The sequence below is a fragment of the Corvus cornix genome, chromosome 6 (assembly GCF_000738735.6).
Source record: "Corvus cornix cornix isolate S_Up_H32 chromosome 6, ASM73873v5, whole genome shotgun sequence".
Taxonomy (NCBI): domain Eukaryota; kingdom Metazoa; phylum Chordata; class Aves; order Passeriformes; family Corvidae; genus Corvus; species Corvus cornix.
The window spans coordinates 11,526,996-11,545,959 of NC_046336.1; the positions used below are offsets into that span (position 1 = coordinate 11,526,996).

At 46.2% G+C, this 18,964-nt stretch overlaps 2 protein-coding genes across 4 annotated transcripts in view; one reads left to right on the top strand and one right to left on the bottom strand.

Moving 5' to 3' along the window:
* Positions 1-3,979, bottom strand: part of SORCS3 (sortilin related VPS10 domain containing receptor 3) — a 276,531-nt gene extending 272,552 nt beyond the window's left edge. The window contains 2 exon segments of the mRNA XM_039553918.1: positions 3,226-3,362; positions 3,365-3,979. Of these exon segments, the coding sequence (XP_039409852.1) occupies positions 3,226-3,362; positions 3,365-3,827 (600 nt within the window). The 5' untranslated portion in view covers positions 3,828-3,979.
* The window catches only part of LOC104695341, a 97,683-nt gene continuing 82,399 nt past the window's right edge, over positions 3,681-18,964 (top strand). For 2 of the 3 annotated variants that reach the window (XR_752839.4, XM_010409121.2), the window contains exons 1-2: positions 4,396-4,989; positions 17,317-17,372. Coding sequence is in view for 1 of the 3 variants with exons in the window: in XM_010409121.2 (XP_010407423.1) it covers positions 4,439-4,989; positions 17,317-17,372 (607 nt within the window). In the remaining 2 variants the exon portion in view is untranslated. Of the gene's footprint in view, positions 3,761-4,395; positions 4,990-17,316; positions 17,373-18,964 lie in introns of those variants that run through there. The other variant, XR_005602195.1, reaches the window with a different exon arrangement.

Sequence of the window (18,964 nt, forward strand, 5' to 3'; positions counted from 1 at the left end):
GAAAACATTTTATCTGATCTCTCCAAGGTCCCTCAAGAGCTTCATGACCTTGCTCAATAAATGCTTCTATTAGGGCAGAGTGATACTTGAAGCCCAAATAGAAGTCTGCTTTTTCTAATATCAGACCCACTGAATTAAGCCAAGTTCCCTTTATACAAGCACAGAGAATATAAACCTCACCTCTACACAAAATAGTATTCTTGTATTTTCCTAACCATTTTCACTTGAAGATCCTCAGGTACTGTATAAAGCAGAAATGAATTCTGCTCCACACCACCACTTTGTGGTAGCTAAGTAGTACTATCCTCATTTAACATGGAAGAGGAGATCCAGAGAGGTTAATTGTCTTTCCTAAGGTCACAGAAAAAGCCTCTGGGCAGGACAAAGCAGAGAACCCAAATTCCCTGATCTCACCAGCCTTTTGCCTCTATCATAATCCTGACCTCACTATCTGCAAATGGAGAAAACAAAAGTTTGTTGCCTGGAAGGGATTATGTTTTAATAAATTAAATTGGGATTTTAGGGATGTGTGAGAAAAGGGGGATAGGAGATGGACAGAGACTTGCTTTTAAAATAATATATAATATATAATTAATATATAATAAAAATTATTTTAAAAGCAGAGGGTTTTAACATTCTAGGTTAACAAGGCATCCAGCAGCTGCAAAGACCTCCCTTTTGTGGAGTGTCTGCAGATCTACACGTCCCAGTAAAACCCCAATTTTTTATTACCTTCCTCATCTTTGCAAATCCATCCAGTTTTTAGGAATACCCCACCACTAATGCATGAAACTTGATTGATGGTGTTTTTAATAATACTTAAGTGACAAAAGCTTAGGTTTTGAAGTCTGTTCAAGTAACAGAATTGTAAAAGCAAGCTGTTTGCCTCTTTACTGCTTTGGCAGCCTGAATACAATAACAGACAGATACATCCTACTTACTCTCCTAGGTCAACTGGCATAATCATGACACGAGTTAGTATCTGTTGTCCATCTTCAATACACCTTCCTGCTGCTTTACATCTCCCATGACCCAAGAAAATTTATGCTTTGTGATGTGGGGCTGGGAACCAATGTGGCTGGCAAAAGAAGCCACACTGTTTGCCTGAGTGACCTTGGGCAAATTGCTTCATGTTCCTGTGCCACAGACACCCCAACAGTAGAATTAGGTAAAAACTGAGCTGCAGCAGAAAAATAGGCATTGGATTCAGCCTTAGCTGTTGATAAATGAAAGAACCCAGATTCAAGCATATAACTTTCTCGCTACACAGTTATAAAAAAAAAAATCCAATTAATTACTAAATGCAGTATGTTTTCTGGAAAAGACAGGAGTGAAAAAGTCTCAGAATACTAGACCTCATATTAGAAAATTCACAAAAAGATAACATTAGTATTTATTAACATGCTTGCTTCTCCTTCCTACAAACACTACACTGGCAATAAACCAGTCTTTTGCTTTAGCTTGTGCTTTTGAGTTGGAAGCTTTCAATGCATGGTATTTTGAGGTGCAAAATCCTAATGGCATGCCATAAACAATTGAGACATTTTCTTTCATTACTCTTCTCAGTCACCTAAAGTATAAGGAAACTAGTTGTTTAAATAGAATGTTTCTGTAAAAGAAACCAAGGAAGGAGGGAGAATATTGTGAAAATCACTTTCTGAGCTGTGCTTTAGGAAAAAATAACCTTTCTTTCCCCTGCAAATGCCTACAGAATGAGTTTTCTTTGCTACTTTTAGCAGAAATACTCAAAACTATTGGAAATCCACGCTGGGAAGGCATGGGGGAGGCATTTTAGATTCTTTTGCTCAACACCCCTTGATTCAGCATTAAAATGAAACAAAAGAGAGGTGGTTTTCTTCATTACATGGCATGTTATATTAAAAATTAATAGTCCTAGAGACAAGTGTAGTGCTGAAATATACCATACAGCTGTTTTCTCTTCAGTGTTTACTTTCGTCTTTAATGAGAGTGAAATTCATGCCTGGCAAACACAACTGCCTTTAAAAATTGGTTAAATAAAAGTAACATCCACATTGCTGTTAGAATTATTGCCTAAGTAATAATAAATAGACAAAAAAACTTCCAGTCAAAAAAAAAAATTAAAAGATGGTTGAATTGCACACTAGAACCTGTAGCTGATGCACAGATAGACAGACAAGTAAGTAGACAATTTGCTTTTCTCATGGCTAGTAAGTTCCATGAAGAATGTATCTGAAAATGCAGCCAATCTATGCTGTTAATAGCGTTATACTCATTTTCAATAGTGGCAAAACAATAAAACAGGCATTTTCAAGGCAGCGACAAGCTATAATAATCAGAATAATGGGAATATTGTCACCAGACATACAGGTTTCCCAGAGTCATTTAAATTACATCTGTTCCCAGACTACATGAGAGTAGAAATGGTATTTCTGACACCAAGTCAAAAGAAACTTTAAGTTTTGTCCACAGCCATCTGCCGGGCGTTGCAAAGTGGGTGTGAGGGAGGGCCCTGCACTATCATGGCACAACATGTGGGCTTTTGGGACATGCCCCCTACACACGCACACACACAATCCCACAGGCTTTCAGGGACACCTCAGCGACTCGTTATTACTGACTTCGGGGAAAAGGCGTGAGATGCCATGGATTTTTTTACAAACTTTTCACTGTGCTTGCACTACGTGCCTCCACTCTAAGCTCCTTGACGTGCTGTGGGGCTTTCCGCCCCTTAATGAATTAATGGGATCTCTCTTGCCTCCAGCTCTCACAGCGGGGCACTGGAGGGCTTTTCCACCACCCCTATACATCATTTATCCCAGGCAGGGAGGCAGCGAAGCGTGTCACGGTGTTTATGACATATGGAGAGACGGAGAGTGAGGGTCCCCAGGGGAGCGGCCCACGGGACACGCTGTAGCGCAGCGGAAGGGCTCGGGCCAGCCCGGCCCTTCGGGGCGCTGCGGCCGCGCTGCCCGGGGACCGCGGCTGTGCCTCCGGGGGCGGGGGCAGAACGATGTTCCCACGCGCCTTCACCTTTCCCCAGGAAAACTTTTCTCCTGCGGCCATCGCTCCGTGTCCCACTCCCGCTGGCAATAAGGGCACGGTGCCCACCCAGCGCCCCTCTCCTCCCCGCACCCCGGCCCCGGCGCCAGCCGCGGCCCCGTCCCGCCACTGTCCCGGCTCCTTCCCCCACCAAGCACGGCCAGACCGGGTCGGGTCGGGTCGGGTCTGCGGGGCGGTACTCACGCTGCTGTTGTGGCCGGACCAGTGCACCATGGCTTGGTTGTGCGCCGCATCCCCGGTGAGCGCGAAGGTGGTGCTGCTCAGCCTCGGCTCCTCGGCCCCTCGCAGCCGCGCCGCTCTCCCATCCTCGGGGGGCCCGCGGGCTGAGCGCGGCCGCCGCGCTGCCCCTCGGCCGCGGGCACCCCCCGGACGCCGCCGGCCGGCAGCGCCCGGCGCCCCTCGGCGCTCCGGCGGGTCCGCGGCGCCGCCGGGCCCCGGCCCCCGGGCGCGCCGCCTCCCGCCCCCGCCGCGCGGAGCGCCGCTCCCCGCGGCCCCGCTCGGCCCCCCGGCTCCGCGCCCGGCACGGGCTCCGCGGCGGCCGCCGCCCCGACCGAGCCCCGCGCTCGGCCGCCCGGCCAGCTCCGTAATCCTCGCGGCGGCGGCGGCGGCGGCTGTCGCTGCTCCTGCCTAAGGCGAGACGAGGAGGACGGCCAGGAGGGCGATGGAGATGAGCAGGATCTGCAAGTTATTTCGGCGCCGGTGCAACACCAAGAGAGAAGTAAGAACCATGTCCAGGCGAGAAAAATGGTGTGGTAGGTCGGAAAGCAGTTGGTCCCCTTCTCCATGCCTTTGCGGAGCGAGTCGGGGGGCTTGCAGAGGGAGGGGGGGATGAGACGCTGCGTTTAGGGCTTTTTTTTTTTTAGGAAGAAAGGGGCCGGATTCTAATTATAATATTTATTAGTTGCAAAAGGCTCCTCTTTCTCTCGCTCTTCTTCTTTCTCTTCTTCTTCCCTTTTCTCTTCCCTCTTTCTCAGCCTCTGAGACGACGACCAGAAAAAAAAAAAAAAAGGAAAAAAGGAAAGAACGGGGGAAAAAAGGAAAAAAACTCTCCCCGGTAGTTGGATTCTGTTCCTTACTGTTGCTGGATTTTTTTTTTTTTTTTTCAAAAGTGCTTTTCAGTGAAACTGTTCACGTTCAAGGATTTGATCAAGTGAGAGGGTACCACCACACGGGGGGAGGAGCCCCGAGCCTTGCCAAGCCGCCGCCGCCGCTGAAATACACCGCCGAGTCACCCGCCGCGCCGCGCCGCGCCGCCGGGGGCCGGGAGCGGGGCCGGGGGCGGGAGCGGGACACCGCGCTGCACCGAATCAGCTGGAGCATCACCCAGCCTTTTCTCCTGATTTGGTATGTGTGCTCCTGGCCGAGATAAAGCAGCCGTCATTCCCCGTTTCTCCTGATGTATATGTACATAGACTCGTATTTACAGCGGTGTGGGTACTCCTCGCCCTGTGTGTGTGCGTGTACATGTGCGCACAAAGGCTGGATGTCAACCACGGGTAAGGGGGCACAGGGGAACGCAGCCGGGATGAGCGGCTCTTGGGTGCCTCCCGTGTGTAACAGCGTACCCACGGACCCGGCCATCCAGCAGCATCCCTCCAAGAGCCGGCTCCGTGCGTGTGGATGTGCCCGTCCCAAGCGCAGCCTCCCGGCCGTGGAAACTCACGCGTGTGCGTGGGAATCCCAGCAACCTTGCCACCGTCCAGCAAGGGAGACTAGCAGGATTTGTGTGGGGCCAATAACGAAGAGAGGGCAGTATCTGCAGGCAGGTCCCTGCAGCAGCACCTCGGAACTATGTCGGGAGAAGGAGCGAGGGGGATGTATTTCTTTAGGTCACGGCAGTGCAGCGCTCCCGCTCCCATCGCACGGATGCATTTCCCCTGACCAGGACACCTGTTTTCTGCTGGCAAAGCTCAAGAAGCCTTTGCAGCTTCAGCCCCCGGACAAGGTGTGAGTAATAGCAGGGTGCGAAGGGGAGAGGGAGGCTGCCGCCTCCCGCGGCTGCGGGGCGTCCCCGTGGGTCGCCCTTGTCATCGCCATCTGTGCCAGTGCCACGTCCCTCCGGACCGATTCATTGCAGCAACACGTCGGCACATTCTCTTCGGATCAAACCCACGGTCGACCTTCTCTCGTTCTCCTCCTCCCTTTGAAAAGTGTCGATAATTAGCGATTTTTTAATCGTCCCACCCTCCCACTTCCCGCACCAGCCATTCTTTTCCGTCCAAGGACGGATCCACCAGCTACACGGCTCTGCCCGCGGTCTCCCCCCTCCCCAGCGCCAGGCCCGGTGCGGGGGCGGCTCAACAGTTTCTCCCGCCTATCGCGGCTCTCCCAGCCCGGCAGGGAGCGGCGGGAGCGGGGGACAGAGGCAGGACCGGAGCTGGCACTGCCCGCTCTGGGGAGCGGGGAGGTTTCTGGCCAGCTGCTGCCCGGCGCTTGGTCAGCGCCTGCTGCAGAGCGCCCGGCTCGGGATGGGGCGTCCGTGCAGCCCGGCTGCCGCTGGGAGAGCCGGGGAGAGAGCCGGGGAGGGAAGAGGGGCTGCACACATCGCCGCCTGTTGCAAACGGGGGAGCGGCCGCTAAAGGGCTGTCCTGGAGGAGCGGGAAGCGGGGCCGGTGCGCACAGAACAGCGCTGACAGCCTCGGGAAGGCGGCGGGGGCCCTACCCACAGACACGGCCCCTTATTAGGCACAATTCCCGACGCAGAGAGGGAAAGTGGGAGGTGGGGGTAGGGGAAGCGAATCACCCACTCCCAACGCAACGGATGGTATTCCTGGCTTGGAATCGGCTCCCTTTTGGACTGTGCTGCCAAAATGTTTAGATGACATTTTATTTGTGTGGGAGCAGTGACGTGGGCCTGAGCCAGAGCTGCTCCATAAAACCTCAGGCAAGGGGATTTTACAAGTTGCACACGCTCGTGGCAGGTGCTACCCTGCATGCACAGGGACACGCCAGCCCCGAGGCTGCACCCTGCTGCTGCTGCTTGTAAGCAAACAGCAGGGTGTGGGGAACAGGAAGGACCCCACTGCCCCCCAAATTCGACTGCTGCAGGAACAGAGTCCCCAGGTATGTGGCATTAGCAGCACACGTGCCACCCCAGTGTCTTGACACTGCTGTGCACTGAGGGGAGGCACTGCCCCCCTAATGCCATCCTATAGCAGTGAGGCTGCAGCTGCGCCAGGCAGAACTTGTTGTTAAATTATAATCAAAGTTTCTGCAGTCCCCCTGGACCCAGCAGCAGCTCACTGCTTCTCCTGAAGATCTCTGCACATCCAGAATCCCAGGCACCACAGAGTAAAAGCTACTGTGGTGCTAGCAATTGCCACTACTTAGCCTATCCCCTGCAGTGCAGTCTATCCAGACCCATTTATCATTTCAGCCTTGCTGGATGCTGCTTAAGACCTAGTCCTTGTTCAGATCCTGATCAGTCACTCCTTTGTGCAGCAGCATCCTTGACTTCATGGCCAAAGCCCAGACAGGACTTGTGGACACACCAAGACAGGACTTGTGGACACACCTCATTTCACAAATCTGCCAGCACAAGGCATTTCTTTGTGTCCACCACATCACTCTTTGTCACCACAAGAGCCCAGCTGTGCTGGACATGGCACAGAATGCGACGGGGAAGACTTCCATGAAGCCTAACACTTTATTTAGGACAGTACTTTCACCACTCCAATAGCAGCTGTTTTCTACCCTGCAGACTGAAGAGCCATTACTTGCAATCACCTTCTGTGAATGTCATCCACACCTACCACACTCAGGGATAGCCCCAGACATTCAGTGCAAACTATGTCACTGAGATTACCCCAAGCCCTCATTTCTCAGACAGACACCCACAGGAAGCTCTCGTGTTTCTAAAGCAAATTCTAAAATGCCTTCACCAGCGCCTGTTTGTTACTGTTAAATAATAGGATGCGCAGCTGGGGGAGTCCCACTGATGATGTGGGACTGCGTACTAGGATCTCCCTGCTCCGCGTCTCCCTCTCCTTAGCAGAGGCCGCCGTGCCAAAGACAGCAGCAGCAGTGCTAGTATCTTTCCTTCTCTAGAAAACAAAGGTAATGTGAGCAACACCCCCATCTCCTGCACAATTCGCGAACTGCGTCCCCATCGCCAGCACACCGGAAAAGGGGCTTTTCCAGTTTGTACCATCCCTGTTGCAGGAATAACAGATTTGCTTCACAACCTGGCCTTTTGCATGACAGGGTGACAGTGAGGATGTCATCTGACAACCCTAGATTTGCACAGTCTATATCCAGGAATAGAAATGGAATAGTTCAACACAGTATCCATTACAGGCTGTTTTAATCCCTGATCTAATCCATTATGAGCTGCTTTAATCCCCACCCAGCTGCAAACATCCATTCAAAGAAGCAGGGGTTGGTGTTATGTTCTGTTGGACCATGTTGATTTTTAATTGATGTAAGACAACCATATGCCCTAACACCAGGCAATGCAGAGGATTTCTAAGTAAGCAAGTAAGTAAATGTTCCGGAAGGCAAATTGTGGCACAAATATAAAGTAGCAGAACATGCCTCTAACCAAGGGGGAGCTGAGTTCATTTAAGGAGAGAAAAGCAATTGGGGGAGTTATGTTTGTTTGAAGGGGATGATTTGGGTGGAAGAAGACTAATGACTATCAAAAGAAAGAAACAAATAGAGCCTGGCAATTGCCAAAGCCTTCAAAAGTAGCATTGATTATTTGGGGCTGGTTGTTTGGTTTGTTTTTTTTTTTTCCCCTCATATTCTGTGACTTTCATTTGGGAAAAAAAACGTAATTATGAAGTGCTAACTCCTATCACACATATCAATAACTTCACCATCACTGCCTCCACTGTTGATTGTAGACCTGCTCCCCAGCACCCCCACCCTTCTGTTTTGCCCAGCTCTGCCTATCATTGTTCCATGTCCCTCTCCTCCTGCAGGACTGCACACACCCAGACCTCCCTGGAGGCCCAGAGCGTGTCTCCCAGTCAGTATCACCCCAGGAAATTTCTGAGTGGGAGCTGGAACATGAAAGAAAGGAGGGAGAGTTAGGAAAGAGATCATAGGAGGAAAATTTAGAGAGGGGGAAAAGAAATTAATATCACAGCTACACTGCACTCTTTTCACACACTCATATCCCTCCCTGAAGGTCTCCTGCACTAGTCAAGCCCTCCCAAGGGAGGAAATCCCATACGTACTGAAAGAAAAATCAATGCTTGCTCCAGTTAACTTTAACCTATTTATTATGTGTGAGACCAGTCAGTGGAAAACAAAGCAGCTCTGTGATAATGCTGTCTTGTTTACCAAGGAAAAGCCTGAATCTACCTGAACAAAAATCATTAAAAGCTGAAGTGTCCCTATACCCTCAGACAAAATATCACCTGCAGGCAGGGCCTCCACCATTTTTGCTGGTGCAGTATTACCCCCATTATGGGACAGATTTCCCCTGAGCACAGCCAGCCAGGGTGTGCAGCAGACAGTCTGGCTCTGAAGCACAGCAGGCCCATGGCACTGACAGACTTGCTGCAAAGCTCCTGAACAGGGGCTGCAGAAAACACTGTGCAGATGCTGCAAGAGGGAGTCTGGTTCCTGCACTGAACAATGAAGTGGGAGTCCAGCAGCCCAGCACAGCAGCAAGAAACACAGGTACCACATAGCAGCACAGCCAGGGAGGCGTTTTACACAGCCTGGATCAGGGGACAATGGTGGGACTACTTGATCTCAGCTGATCTTGGAACAGGCTCCTCACAAAGTAGTGGATCCCTCTCACTCCATCACAGCATCACTGTCTCTTTGATCAACACCACTGACACAATACCCCAGAGCAGGAGAGGGAGCCACAGGCCACACTGGGACTGGGGCAGGGAGAGTCTTAGCTGAGTGAAGAACCTCTTCTGAGAATCTCACCTTGGGCTCAGAACTTCACCAGCATGAGCAAATGTCATGCCAGGTTTGGTGACCAACCTGACTGCATCCCTCCTTTTGATTTTATCTATTGGAACACCATATCTGTGGGAGACAGAAGAGCCCCTTTCATCGAGGGATGCTCAGACAGCTACACTATCTTCACCCACTGATAAGGCTGCCCAAAAGGTGCACAACCTGCACAGTGCAGGTAAGAGACTTGGCAAGGCACAGAGCAGGCAGAGGTGTTTTCAATTATCTGGGGAAATTCAGCAGGTTTTAAATCATGTTTCTAGTTAAGGTTGGGTTCTGTTCATCTTAAAGCCAAGATAAGAAAATCCCCTTCTGCTGATTAATCAGCATCATCAGGAATGCCAAAGAGCTTATCAGAATGAAATGAGTGCACAGATTTGCAGCATATACAAAGATAAGTTGTGCAGCACACAAGTTCACTGTGTTGAATTCACTGTATATTGAAGGTTCCATATATTTTTATCTTAGAGATCCCAGTCAGAAATACAGGATCCCCTGTCTCCCAGATTTCAAATCATCCAGGACCACAGTAAGACACTGGATTTTCAGAAGCATTTGCCAAGTTTTTGAAAATACGCTCCTTAGCATCACTTAGAGAGCTCTGCATCAGGACATTTAAACCTTCAGCCCCTCTTTGTTTTCTGAATTCAATGAGCTCATCTAGAAGTTGGGTCCGACTCTGCTGCATGTAATGAAGAGAGGCAGAATCATGGCTTAAGCTGTTACAATATCTAAGAATACTCTATGAGTAGTGAGATACCTCACTTGGAAAAAAGCTGATTAAAACCAGAAATGTGCCTAATCGTCATATGACCATTGATCCAGAAAGACTAAATGACCCTCATCTCCCTTCCTGTCCCAAGGTGTGCCTCAGTCTCACAGGTTCCATGAAGAAAAATAATCTCTTTACTGTTAGAAATTTTGTGCTCCTCTCATCAGCTTTTCATTTCTGGTTGTTAAGGAAGCCTCATGCCTAAGAGGGTTTAGGATTGGCTTTATAGCCGCTAAAAGACAGAGTGCAAATACTGCCTTGCTGTGAAAAGACAATCTTTCTGAACATAAAGCCTCCCCTGTGCTTGTTCCATTCCTGCAGAATCAAGACAGAAAAATTACATAGAGCACCTTTTCCCACCCCACAGAGTACACATTGGGAGAGTGAGGCTGACGTGGTCAGTGACACAGCAACAGTTCTCTCTCTCTAAGACTCTGTTCCCTCCCCAGGCACCTTTTTCTGTTTTTTATCCTCTTCCAGACAAATCTTTCCCTCTTCCACTCTTCCCTTCCCCTAAGTTTGAGATAGACTCAGAAGGGGAAGGAGCTGGTATTGTTTCTCCTCTATTCAAGCTAAATACAAAGTGATTTCTCTGTGTGTGAGTGCACAAAGGCAGAATTTTCTTAGCAAGCTAGAGTGAAACAAGTCTGGCAGCAACCCCAGCTTTGATGGCGGGACTTCACAGGAGGATGTTCAACCTGCAACAGCTTGGTGCTGTTTTCTCTCCCACAACAAACACCACCTTTTAAGATTCTCACCTGTGGCTATTTCCTTCCCTTCTTTTAAGAAGAGCCCCAAACAAGACAGAAACTGAACTACAGCACTGAGGAAAGACTATACTAGTCAACATGAAGGGAAGGTTGTATACTTAACACGGAAGAAACAAACCAAAAAAGAAAAATAACACAAAACTACCGCAGTAGGCAGCTGGCTGTAGGCAGGTGTTTCTTACCAAGGCAGTCCTGGCAGAACCCAGATCTCCTGTGCACTGAATCAGCAATAACTAACTCCTAAAAGGAGTCAGGTTAAATCAAATATCAAGTAAACAGAATTTGAAACATTCTGAACAGGGGAGTCTCAGGCAAATGTGTGCTCCCAGCACCTCTAAGACAGGAATTAGGACAGAATTAAGTGGCAGCTTTTACAGCCATTGCTAGACTGTCTTGGCCAATAGCTTCAACTCACAGGGGACCAACTGAAGTTTCACACCACCAAAGGAAATTAGAAAAGGTAACACCAGCCCCATGAAGAGAATAACATGCAGCCTGCACACAGTGTAATGAATTCTGGCTGGCAAAGGCCAGGCATCACAGCTGTATGTATTTCCATGATAAAAATGCCAATTACTAAATTAATAATAATTTAAACTTCAGCAATGCCCAGAATTTCTGTCAGGCTCCAGGGAAAGGCCTGCAAATGCAGCAGAGACAATCCCCTCTCTGAAGTTCAGGTTATGACTTGAAGACAATACGCAAGTTCCCTGCCTTCAAGACAGACTGAAAATGAGAACAGTTAAGGAGATTGATCTTCACAAAATAAAAATGTACCAGGGCAAATCAGGGAGTTCATCTGGGGAAGGAGGAGGAAAAACCTGCACAGGGATTTTTTGCAATGCAAAACCTGCTGCAGGCAGAGGGTGGAGAGGCCAAAAACCTGAAGGGTTTGGGAAGGTTCAAGGGAACCTCTTCCCTTGAAAGACCACCTGACCACATTTGTTACTCCAACACAGAGTGTATTTATTCTGTGTCCTACCAAGTGATTTAAAAGCTTTTTCTTTTGTTGCAGATGTCCAGGTTCCAGTGCAGTACTGCAGAGACCACTCTTGTCTTTTGTCCCTTTTCTAATTCTGCCCAACACTTGGCAATTTTAGACATATTCACAAGCAGAAGAGCAATCTCAAAAGGGTTAAAATTCAGGGACACAAATGAAAGCACAATTAATAAGTCTGCTACATAAAAGATCCTCATGCTCATAATGCAATCTGCAAGGGCTGAGCATTTTTCTTTGGGCTTCCTCTACTCCATTGCTGCAATAACGCACAGTAATATCGTTAGCATTGATTTGCCGCAAGGTGCATGTACTACATCTGCAAGCTAACAGGGGAAATGGAGGGAGTCTCTCTCCTCCAAAGGCTGGAATTACTTAATTATCCAAGGAAAATGACATGCAGATTTAACAGCACAGGGAAGGGTTAGGACTCGCTTCCCCCATTCCCAAAGAATACAGAAAAACACTTCTCTGCTACGTGATCTCCATGCAAAGCAAACGCTCCTGGTTTGTTATTATTAATTACCCAGCTCCTATTCACTGAACTCAGAGGTGTTGATACTTCGCATCACCCCCAGCTATGCTTGCAATTCATAAATCATACTGAGAGGAGTTGCCAGGAGAGGAGAGGAAATAGTAAAGGAAACTTGCAAGCATCTCTGAATAGGCAGCTGCTGCTCAAAGAGGCTGCATCCTCTGCACAGAGTCAGATGTAAACCAGCATTAGTGTTAAGAGACAGCAAGAGACATGCCAAAAGTGGGCAGGCAAGACAAAGGAACATGCGTTCAGACAGAAAAGGTAAAGGAGAGCAGATGGCCCTGGGGATTAACCTTTCATCTTCACATCCACAGGTTAGAGCAGATCAGATGGTCTGATAAAAGCTCAAAGGCTCTGATTATTAATCGGGGTTGACTGTAGTCCAAACAGAGAAAGGTGATTGTTCTAGTGGTCAAACCAGGACTGATTTCCCTTCCCCTGGAATTAAAAACCTCTTTCCATTTGCAAAATAGATCTGAAATTACCTCACCATTTCAAACGCAAAGTTCTGAACAAGGTTTTGGGCATCCCACACCTCCTACCTCTTTATACTGATATACTTTCCACAGAAAGCATCCACTCTCCTGCTCCTCACAGTGGCTGTCCTGAAACGATTGCTCCTTTTAAGAGGGGTGTCCTTTTTAAGGAATTGAGAAACATAAGTTCAATATCCAAGGGATTTCTCTCAGGCCAGTTACTAGACTGATGACCACACCTTATTATTGACCCCACTCACCTGCCCTCTAGCTGGCAACAGCACAACACTGAATCAGATCTGGATGAAGAAAAAAACGGGTTGGAAGCATCTGGATCCAAATTTATCCCAAGATAGAACATGCTCTCCATTCACACAGTTGGCTTTTTGGGTGGGTTTCCCACCCCGCCTCCTTTTAATAATAATTTCAAAGTTACAGGCGGTTGATCCTTGAAAGCAAGGTTTGTTGGAAGGGAATGGTAGCTTCTCATAGCTCTCACCAGGTACCTCGAGGAAAAATATAAATTTAAAGGTACACAAGCCCTTCTTTTGGCCACACAGCGTCTCAAGTTCCATTTTCCTATTTAGAGGGAAGGAAAAGTTCTTCTCCTCTTTCCTCCTTTCTACATTTTGCAGTTTAACCCAGAGAAACTAAAGATTTTGGGTTGCTTTGTTCTTTTTCTATTGTGGAGTGTGTGTGTTTTCCCTTTCCTCACAGTGTACCTCTTCAATACTTTTTCAGCCTTGGAAGCTTGACAATGTGGCAAAAGAAATAATGAAAGTAACACAGAAACAGAACAAGAAATCAGCTGGAAGTTATTCATTCCAGTATTCTATAATATACTGAAGGGAAGAAAGGAAAAAATGGGGTTAAATATCATCTTCAAAGACCACTGATCTGAAATTCTGAAATACTGAGATTTCTGGTCTCAGTGAAAATCTGAGAAAAGAAAGACAAAAAAAAAATCACAAATACCTTAACAGAGATAATATTCTCTTTATATCTTTAAATTTTTTCTTTACGTTTAAACAAGGTTTTTTTTATTAAATGAAACCCTGAATTACTGTGTAAATTTTAGAAATAGCAGGTTCAGCCTGACACTTTGCCTTCCACAAGTGGATTTCTCATCATTACCATAATAGCATTTTGTGCTGCAATTAACTTTTCCCATCTCAGACTGAACAGAATATTTCTTATTCCTCCTGCTAGACTTTCCCCTATCCTCTCTTCATCACTGCACTACCAGCACGGGAGATTCAGAAGTACTTTAAACTGGCAACTAAAGAGTCTTCCCTGCTTAGGTCTCTCATTAAGGCCCACCTTTATCACACAAGTAGACACAGGAGGGAGCTCAAGCAACCCCATTCACACTGAGGTTACATGTCACCCTGCAGCAGCTGAAGTGATTTAATACCTCTAATTCTCAATTCAGGGTTCCTTTAGGTCTTGGACTTAGATTTCCACACCTGCTAGAATAGAAGTCTCCTTTTTTAGGTAGCAAAACAACTGATAGGTGCCCCCTGCATATCAGAAAACAAAGAATCTGTAGCAGTGTTGGCTGAGCTGAGACCAGAGGGATGAAATCTTTGCTCACCAGATTTGGCAGTTGCAGATGTGGCTGCACACACAGCTGCAATGTAACACTGTTCTTAGTGCTCCTGCCTGAAGCCTTTTATGTTTGCTCTTGCTTGTCTACTTCTTTCTCCTTGCTAGACCTCACAAAGAAAGCCCTAGGAGTTTCTCTTCTTTAGCCTCTTCCCATTCTGCCTAAGCTGGAAATCCTTGGGTGCAGCAGAAGACATCTCCTGAGGAACAGGGAGCAGGACTTGCTTCTCTTCAGAGCATTTTTTATTTGTGCAGCCATCAAAGCAAAGGTCTTGAAGGTAATGCTCATTTACCCTTTGTACTCCTTTCTACAACAGATTTCATCCCCCTTATGTTGTCTCCCTTTCCCATTGCTCTTCATAGGAATACTTCATAGAATCATGAAATGGTTTGGATGGGAAGAGACCTTTGAAGGTCATCTAATTCCAACCTGCCTGCCATGGGCAGGGACACTTTTCATTAGACCAGGTTGCTCAGAGTTCCATCCAACCTGGCCTGGAACACTTCCAATTATGAGGCATGCACAACTCCCTTGGGGAACCTTGCCAGTGTCTCACCACTTTCCTCATAAAAAATTATTCTTTATGCTCAATACAAAATACCCTCTTTCAGTTTAAAACAGATGCCCTTTGTCCGATCATTACAGGTTTTGGTAACGAGTCTCTCCTTTCCTATAAATCTTGTTTATATACTGAAAGGCTGCAATAAGGCCTTCCTAAAGCCTTCTCTTCCCCAGGATGAATCCCCAACTCTTCCAGCCTTTCCTCATAGGAGAGGTGCTCCAGCCCTCTGATCGCTTTTGTGGCCCTTCTCTGGACTTGCTCCAACAGGTCCATCTCTTTCCTGGGCTGAGTGCTCCAGAGCTGGACACTGTTCCAGGACGGGTCTCAGAAAGCAGACATAAACAGGCAGAATCACCTCCCTCGACCTGCTGACCGTGTTCCTTTTTATGCAGGTTGGCTTTCTGGGCTGCAAGAACACATTACCATCTTAATGTCCAGTTTTTCAGCACCAAAATAAAAATATTTGAAACTGCTGCTTTAACCCAGGTTCACAATCCTCGTTAAAAATGAAGCAGTGCATGAGAATCCAAAATAAATTCTTACAGGCACCTAAAATGAATTCACTAAAGGGAGAATCTACAGCCATAGCCCTCAGCATCTATCATCACCTGTTTCCACATCACACACATGAGGTCAGGGAGCCCTGGAGGCAGTTGACATAATTAAATGAAGATTTTGATTGAATTGCCTTGAAGTCAAACAACTGTGAGCAGATACCAAGTGTTTACTCATTTGCCAGACTATGGCCAAAAAGAGCACATCATTTTATTTCAGCATATTTTCTATAAAGAATGGAGTAGGTACTGACACAGTGTGGCCTGCTCTAGGTTTTCCTTCTTTCTCTAACATCAGCAGTGTCAGGTAAATTCTGGAGAGAAGGATAGTTTTGTTCTACCCTTTTCAAAAGAGGTTTTGGAGGATGTGATGATTTACTGCATTTCTTTGCAGTCCTCACATTATGAAACCTGACTTAGGCATTCTTTGCACACCAGAGCAATAGTGATCTGTAACAGCTGCAGCACCAAGAATAAACCTGGATGCATTAGAAGAGCCCAGAAGAAATCACATGTCCAAAAGAGCTTTGATAGATGTAAGGAAGATTATTGACTTTTATCTTCTTCCTTATTTCCCTAATTTCTACTGCTCATGATTGATGCAGGGATGTGATTATTTGCAACCTTCTTGCTGGGATGCAGTGGCTGCTGCTAGTTGTCCTCTTTCCAGTTAAATCCATACAAAAGTACCCAGCTGGTGCATCATCTTTCAGGCTTCTCATCATTTGCAAGGAGAGATCACTCTCCATTTGAGGGAAAAAAAAACAAACCCCAAACTGGCTTCATTTAACTTTTCATTTCTCCATTTTCCTTGTATCTAGAGGCACAGTTTTCTAAAAGGCCTGGTTTTCTGCATTGAGATGGTGTACTTTACATCTCTGAAGAGAACAGACATTCCACATTACCATCTGAGCAGGCTCAGTGGGGTTTCAGAGTGCAGAATTCTCAGTCTGTTCCTCCGCCTCATTCATTACTGAACCAATACCTCCACAATGAACCAGGGAGCTGGCAACCCCATCTGCTCTGAGTATACCCTGCCATGAGAGGAACCAACAGAATGTGTACAACATGTTTGTCCCCTTCTTCCAGCAGATCCCAGAGGGCTTTGCAAACTGTATAAGTCTTGAAGGGAAATGCAGGTTATACATTGATTTTTTAAATTATTTAAAGGATGTAAAGTTAGGACAGGCTCAGCTGGGCAACTACGATAGTATCAATGGAAAAATTAGCTAAAGAGCCCAGAAATCTTGATGCTGCTCTGCCTTCTGGTCAGGTTTTCTGCACCTTAAATTCATTTCACTCACTGCTCTGAGCAGAGGTCTGAAACTTGCTTATTTTTGACAGCGACTGCACTTTACCTCCAAAGGGAGTTTCTCCTTATTTGTATGCTCCCTTTCCCAATTCTACTGCCTCAGAAGTCTTATTCTGTCCCAGACCTGCATATTGGCTTTCCACAATCCTCCTCATTTTGCATGGTGCATTGATCTATTCTTGCTGAGGCTGAAGGACATAGGTGCCTGCAGGAGTAGCATTTATGCTGGTTTGCATAACAATGATTTTAAAGGTGCACTCAGCAAAAGTGCAATCAGCAATTCCTTGCCAATATCTCCCAAGAGAAGCAATATTAAAGCTTAAATTGTTACAACAGTCTCACTAACAAAAGGGTCTCATACTGGAAGCATCTTCTTTAAATATCTGAGCACCGCTATTTAAATACAAGCTCCAGTCCTAACCCAGACACACTGAAGACTCAAGCATCCAGGATACAGAGTGAAAATCAAGCCATTTCATGACTACACAGTTCTCTACCACACAAACCCACTTCGAGCCCCTGCTCACCCTTGTTCACACAGAGAAGTTCACTTATATCTTCCAGAGACAACACATTCAGACATGCAAACCCCTGATAAACCCAGCAGATGCAAATGCACTCCAGTTCCTTGTAGAATGCTCAGGGCACCTGCCCTGGCTTCTCCATTTGATTGTCACCACAAGAGTCACAAGGGAAGAGTAGTTCTCTCACAGTCACAACAGCAGGGATGTATCTGCCACCTGACTTTAACTGTTTTCTTTCTTACAGGGAAGAGATAATGCAAGGGATCCTGAGGAGGGTGAAGAAGGAGGTGCAAAGAGGAGGTATGTCTTTACTGGTGATCAAAAGCATGAAACTGTTCATTTGGTGCTTCTTTCCTCTTCTTTCCCCTCCCCAAGATTTTCTTTTGAACAGCATTCCCAAATGCTGTCTACTTTGTCCTATTTTTTGTCTGATTTCTTTCTCTAGAAGAGGAAATAAAGCAGTTTATTTTCAGCTAAACTATATTAGCTGTTGAGTGTTTTGCACTGTTTTTAGCAGAAAGGCTAAATGTTTATTAGAAAATATTTTGACAAGGGAGGAAACTAATTTCCAGCTAGGTCTAGCTGTAGGAAAGGTTAACATGGCTCACTGAGTCTGTAACTGTATCAAAGGTTTAAAAAGTGCCAATTTAAATCTAATCCCAGAGCCCTTGCATGAGTGGTCCTATTAAAGGGAGAACAAATTTACTTTTTGCCTTCACATTTATACTGGTTGTCAATATAAGCAAATGAGAATGAAAGAAATTCAGAACCACAGCCTATTCTAAGCTGCACCACTTCAAAGAAACTCTCCAGGAGTTAAAGGATGGGCTTTTAATTAGCACTGGAAACACACAGAATTGAATCAAGAAGATATAGTTTTTAAGTTAACAAAGGAGGTATCATTTATACACTCTAGTATCTCTGAATCATACAATACATTTCAAAGACAAAATTTAGGCTTCGTCCTTCATTACGCACTCATAGTAACTGCTAGGGATGCACTCACCTTCCTTTAGTTACTGAGGTTTAATCAAACAACTTCTCTAGGTCACTCTACCTGAACATTGCATTTTGTAAGTATCCTTGCATCTTGGTGATGTCTCTGTGTAAGCATCAAAAAATGATTGCTCAGTTCTCAATATTCTACTACTTGTGATATTTCCAAAGTAAACAACTCTTCCTCCATTGGGAAATAATATCTAGGCTAAAATCAAATTGTGATGTACTAAAAGAAAGCTAGCCTCCTCCATATTAATCTTAAAACATTTATGATAGATCAAGGCATTGAATTTCCAGATCTAATAAGACCTGTGTGCTCTGAGGCAACTCCTCAATTTATAAGGGAGGGGAGTAGGTTTCACCACTCCTTGGGCACCTGGCTCAGAAAATCCTTCTCGTATTGTGTAATTGCAAAAATGGAAGCCAAATCATTGTTTTGTCTGGTCCTGTCTATGCCAAATCAGCTTAAATCCCCTGTAAAGCCTCCATAGTACGGACACAAATTACAATCACCCTATGACACCCTAAGCAATGAACAGGAAACTGGTCTGTGTGAAATAAGACCTGCTGAGTGACTCTCCCTTGTGAAAATCTGGCTATTGATGACAAGAAGAGATAAAACAGGACAGAAATTGTCTCTGAATGTTAGAAAATGTACTGGTGTGGGCAGAGCAAGATGCTGACAATATTTTATTAAAGTGTAAAGTAAACCTAGCTTTCATATGATACAATCCTGATCTAAAGGTGGTCAGTGATGGAGTGCATATTGTATCCATACCTCCGGTCAAGTTTGTTTCTTACTGATAAATAACAATATTGAGGTAAGACCAGTGAAACCCAGAGCAGTAAGCACAGAGTCATGTTTTAAATAGACCAACAATTCCACTTGAGGA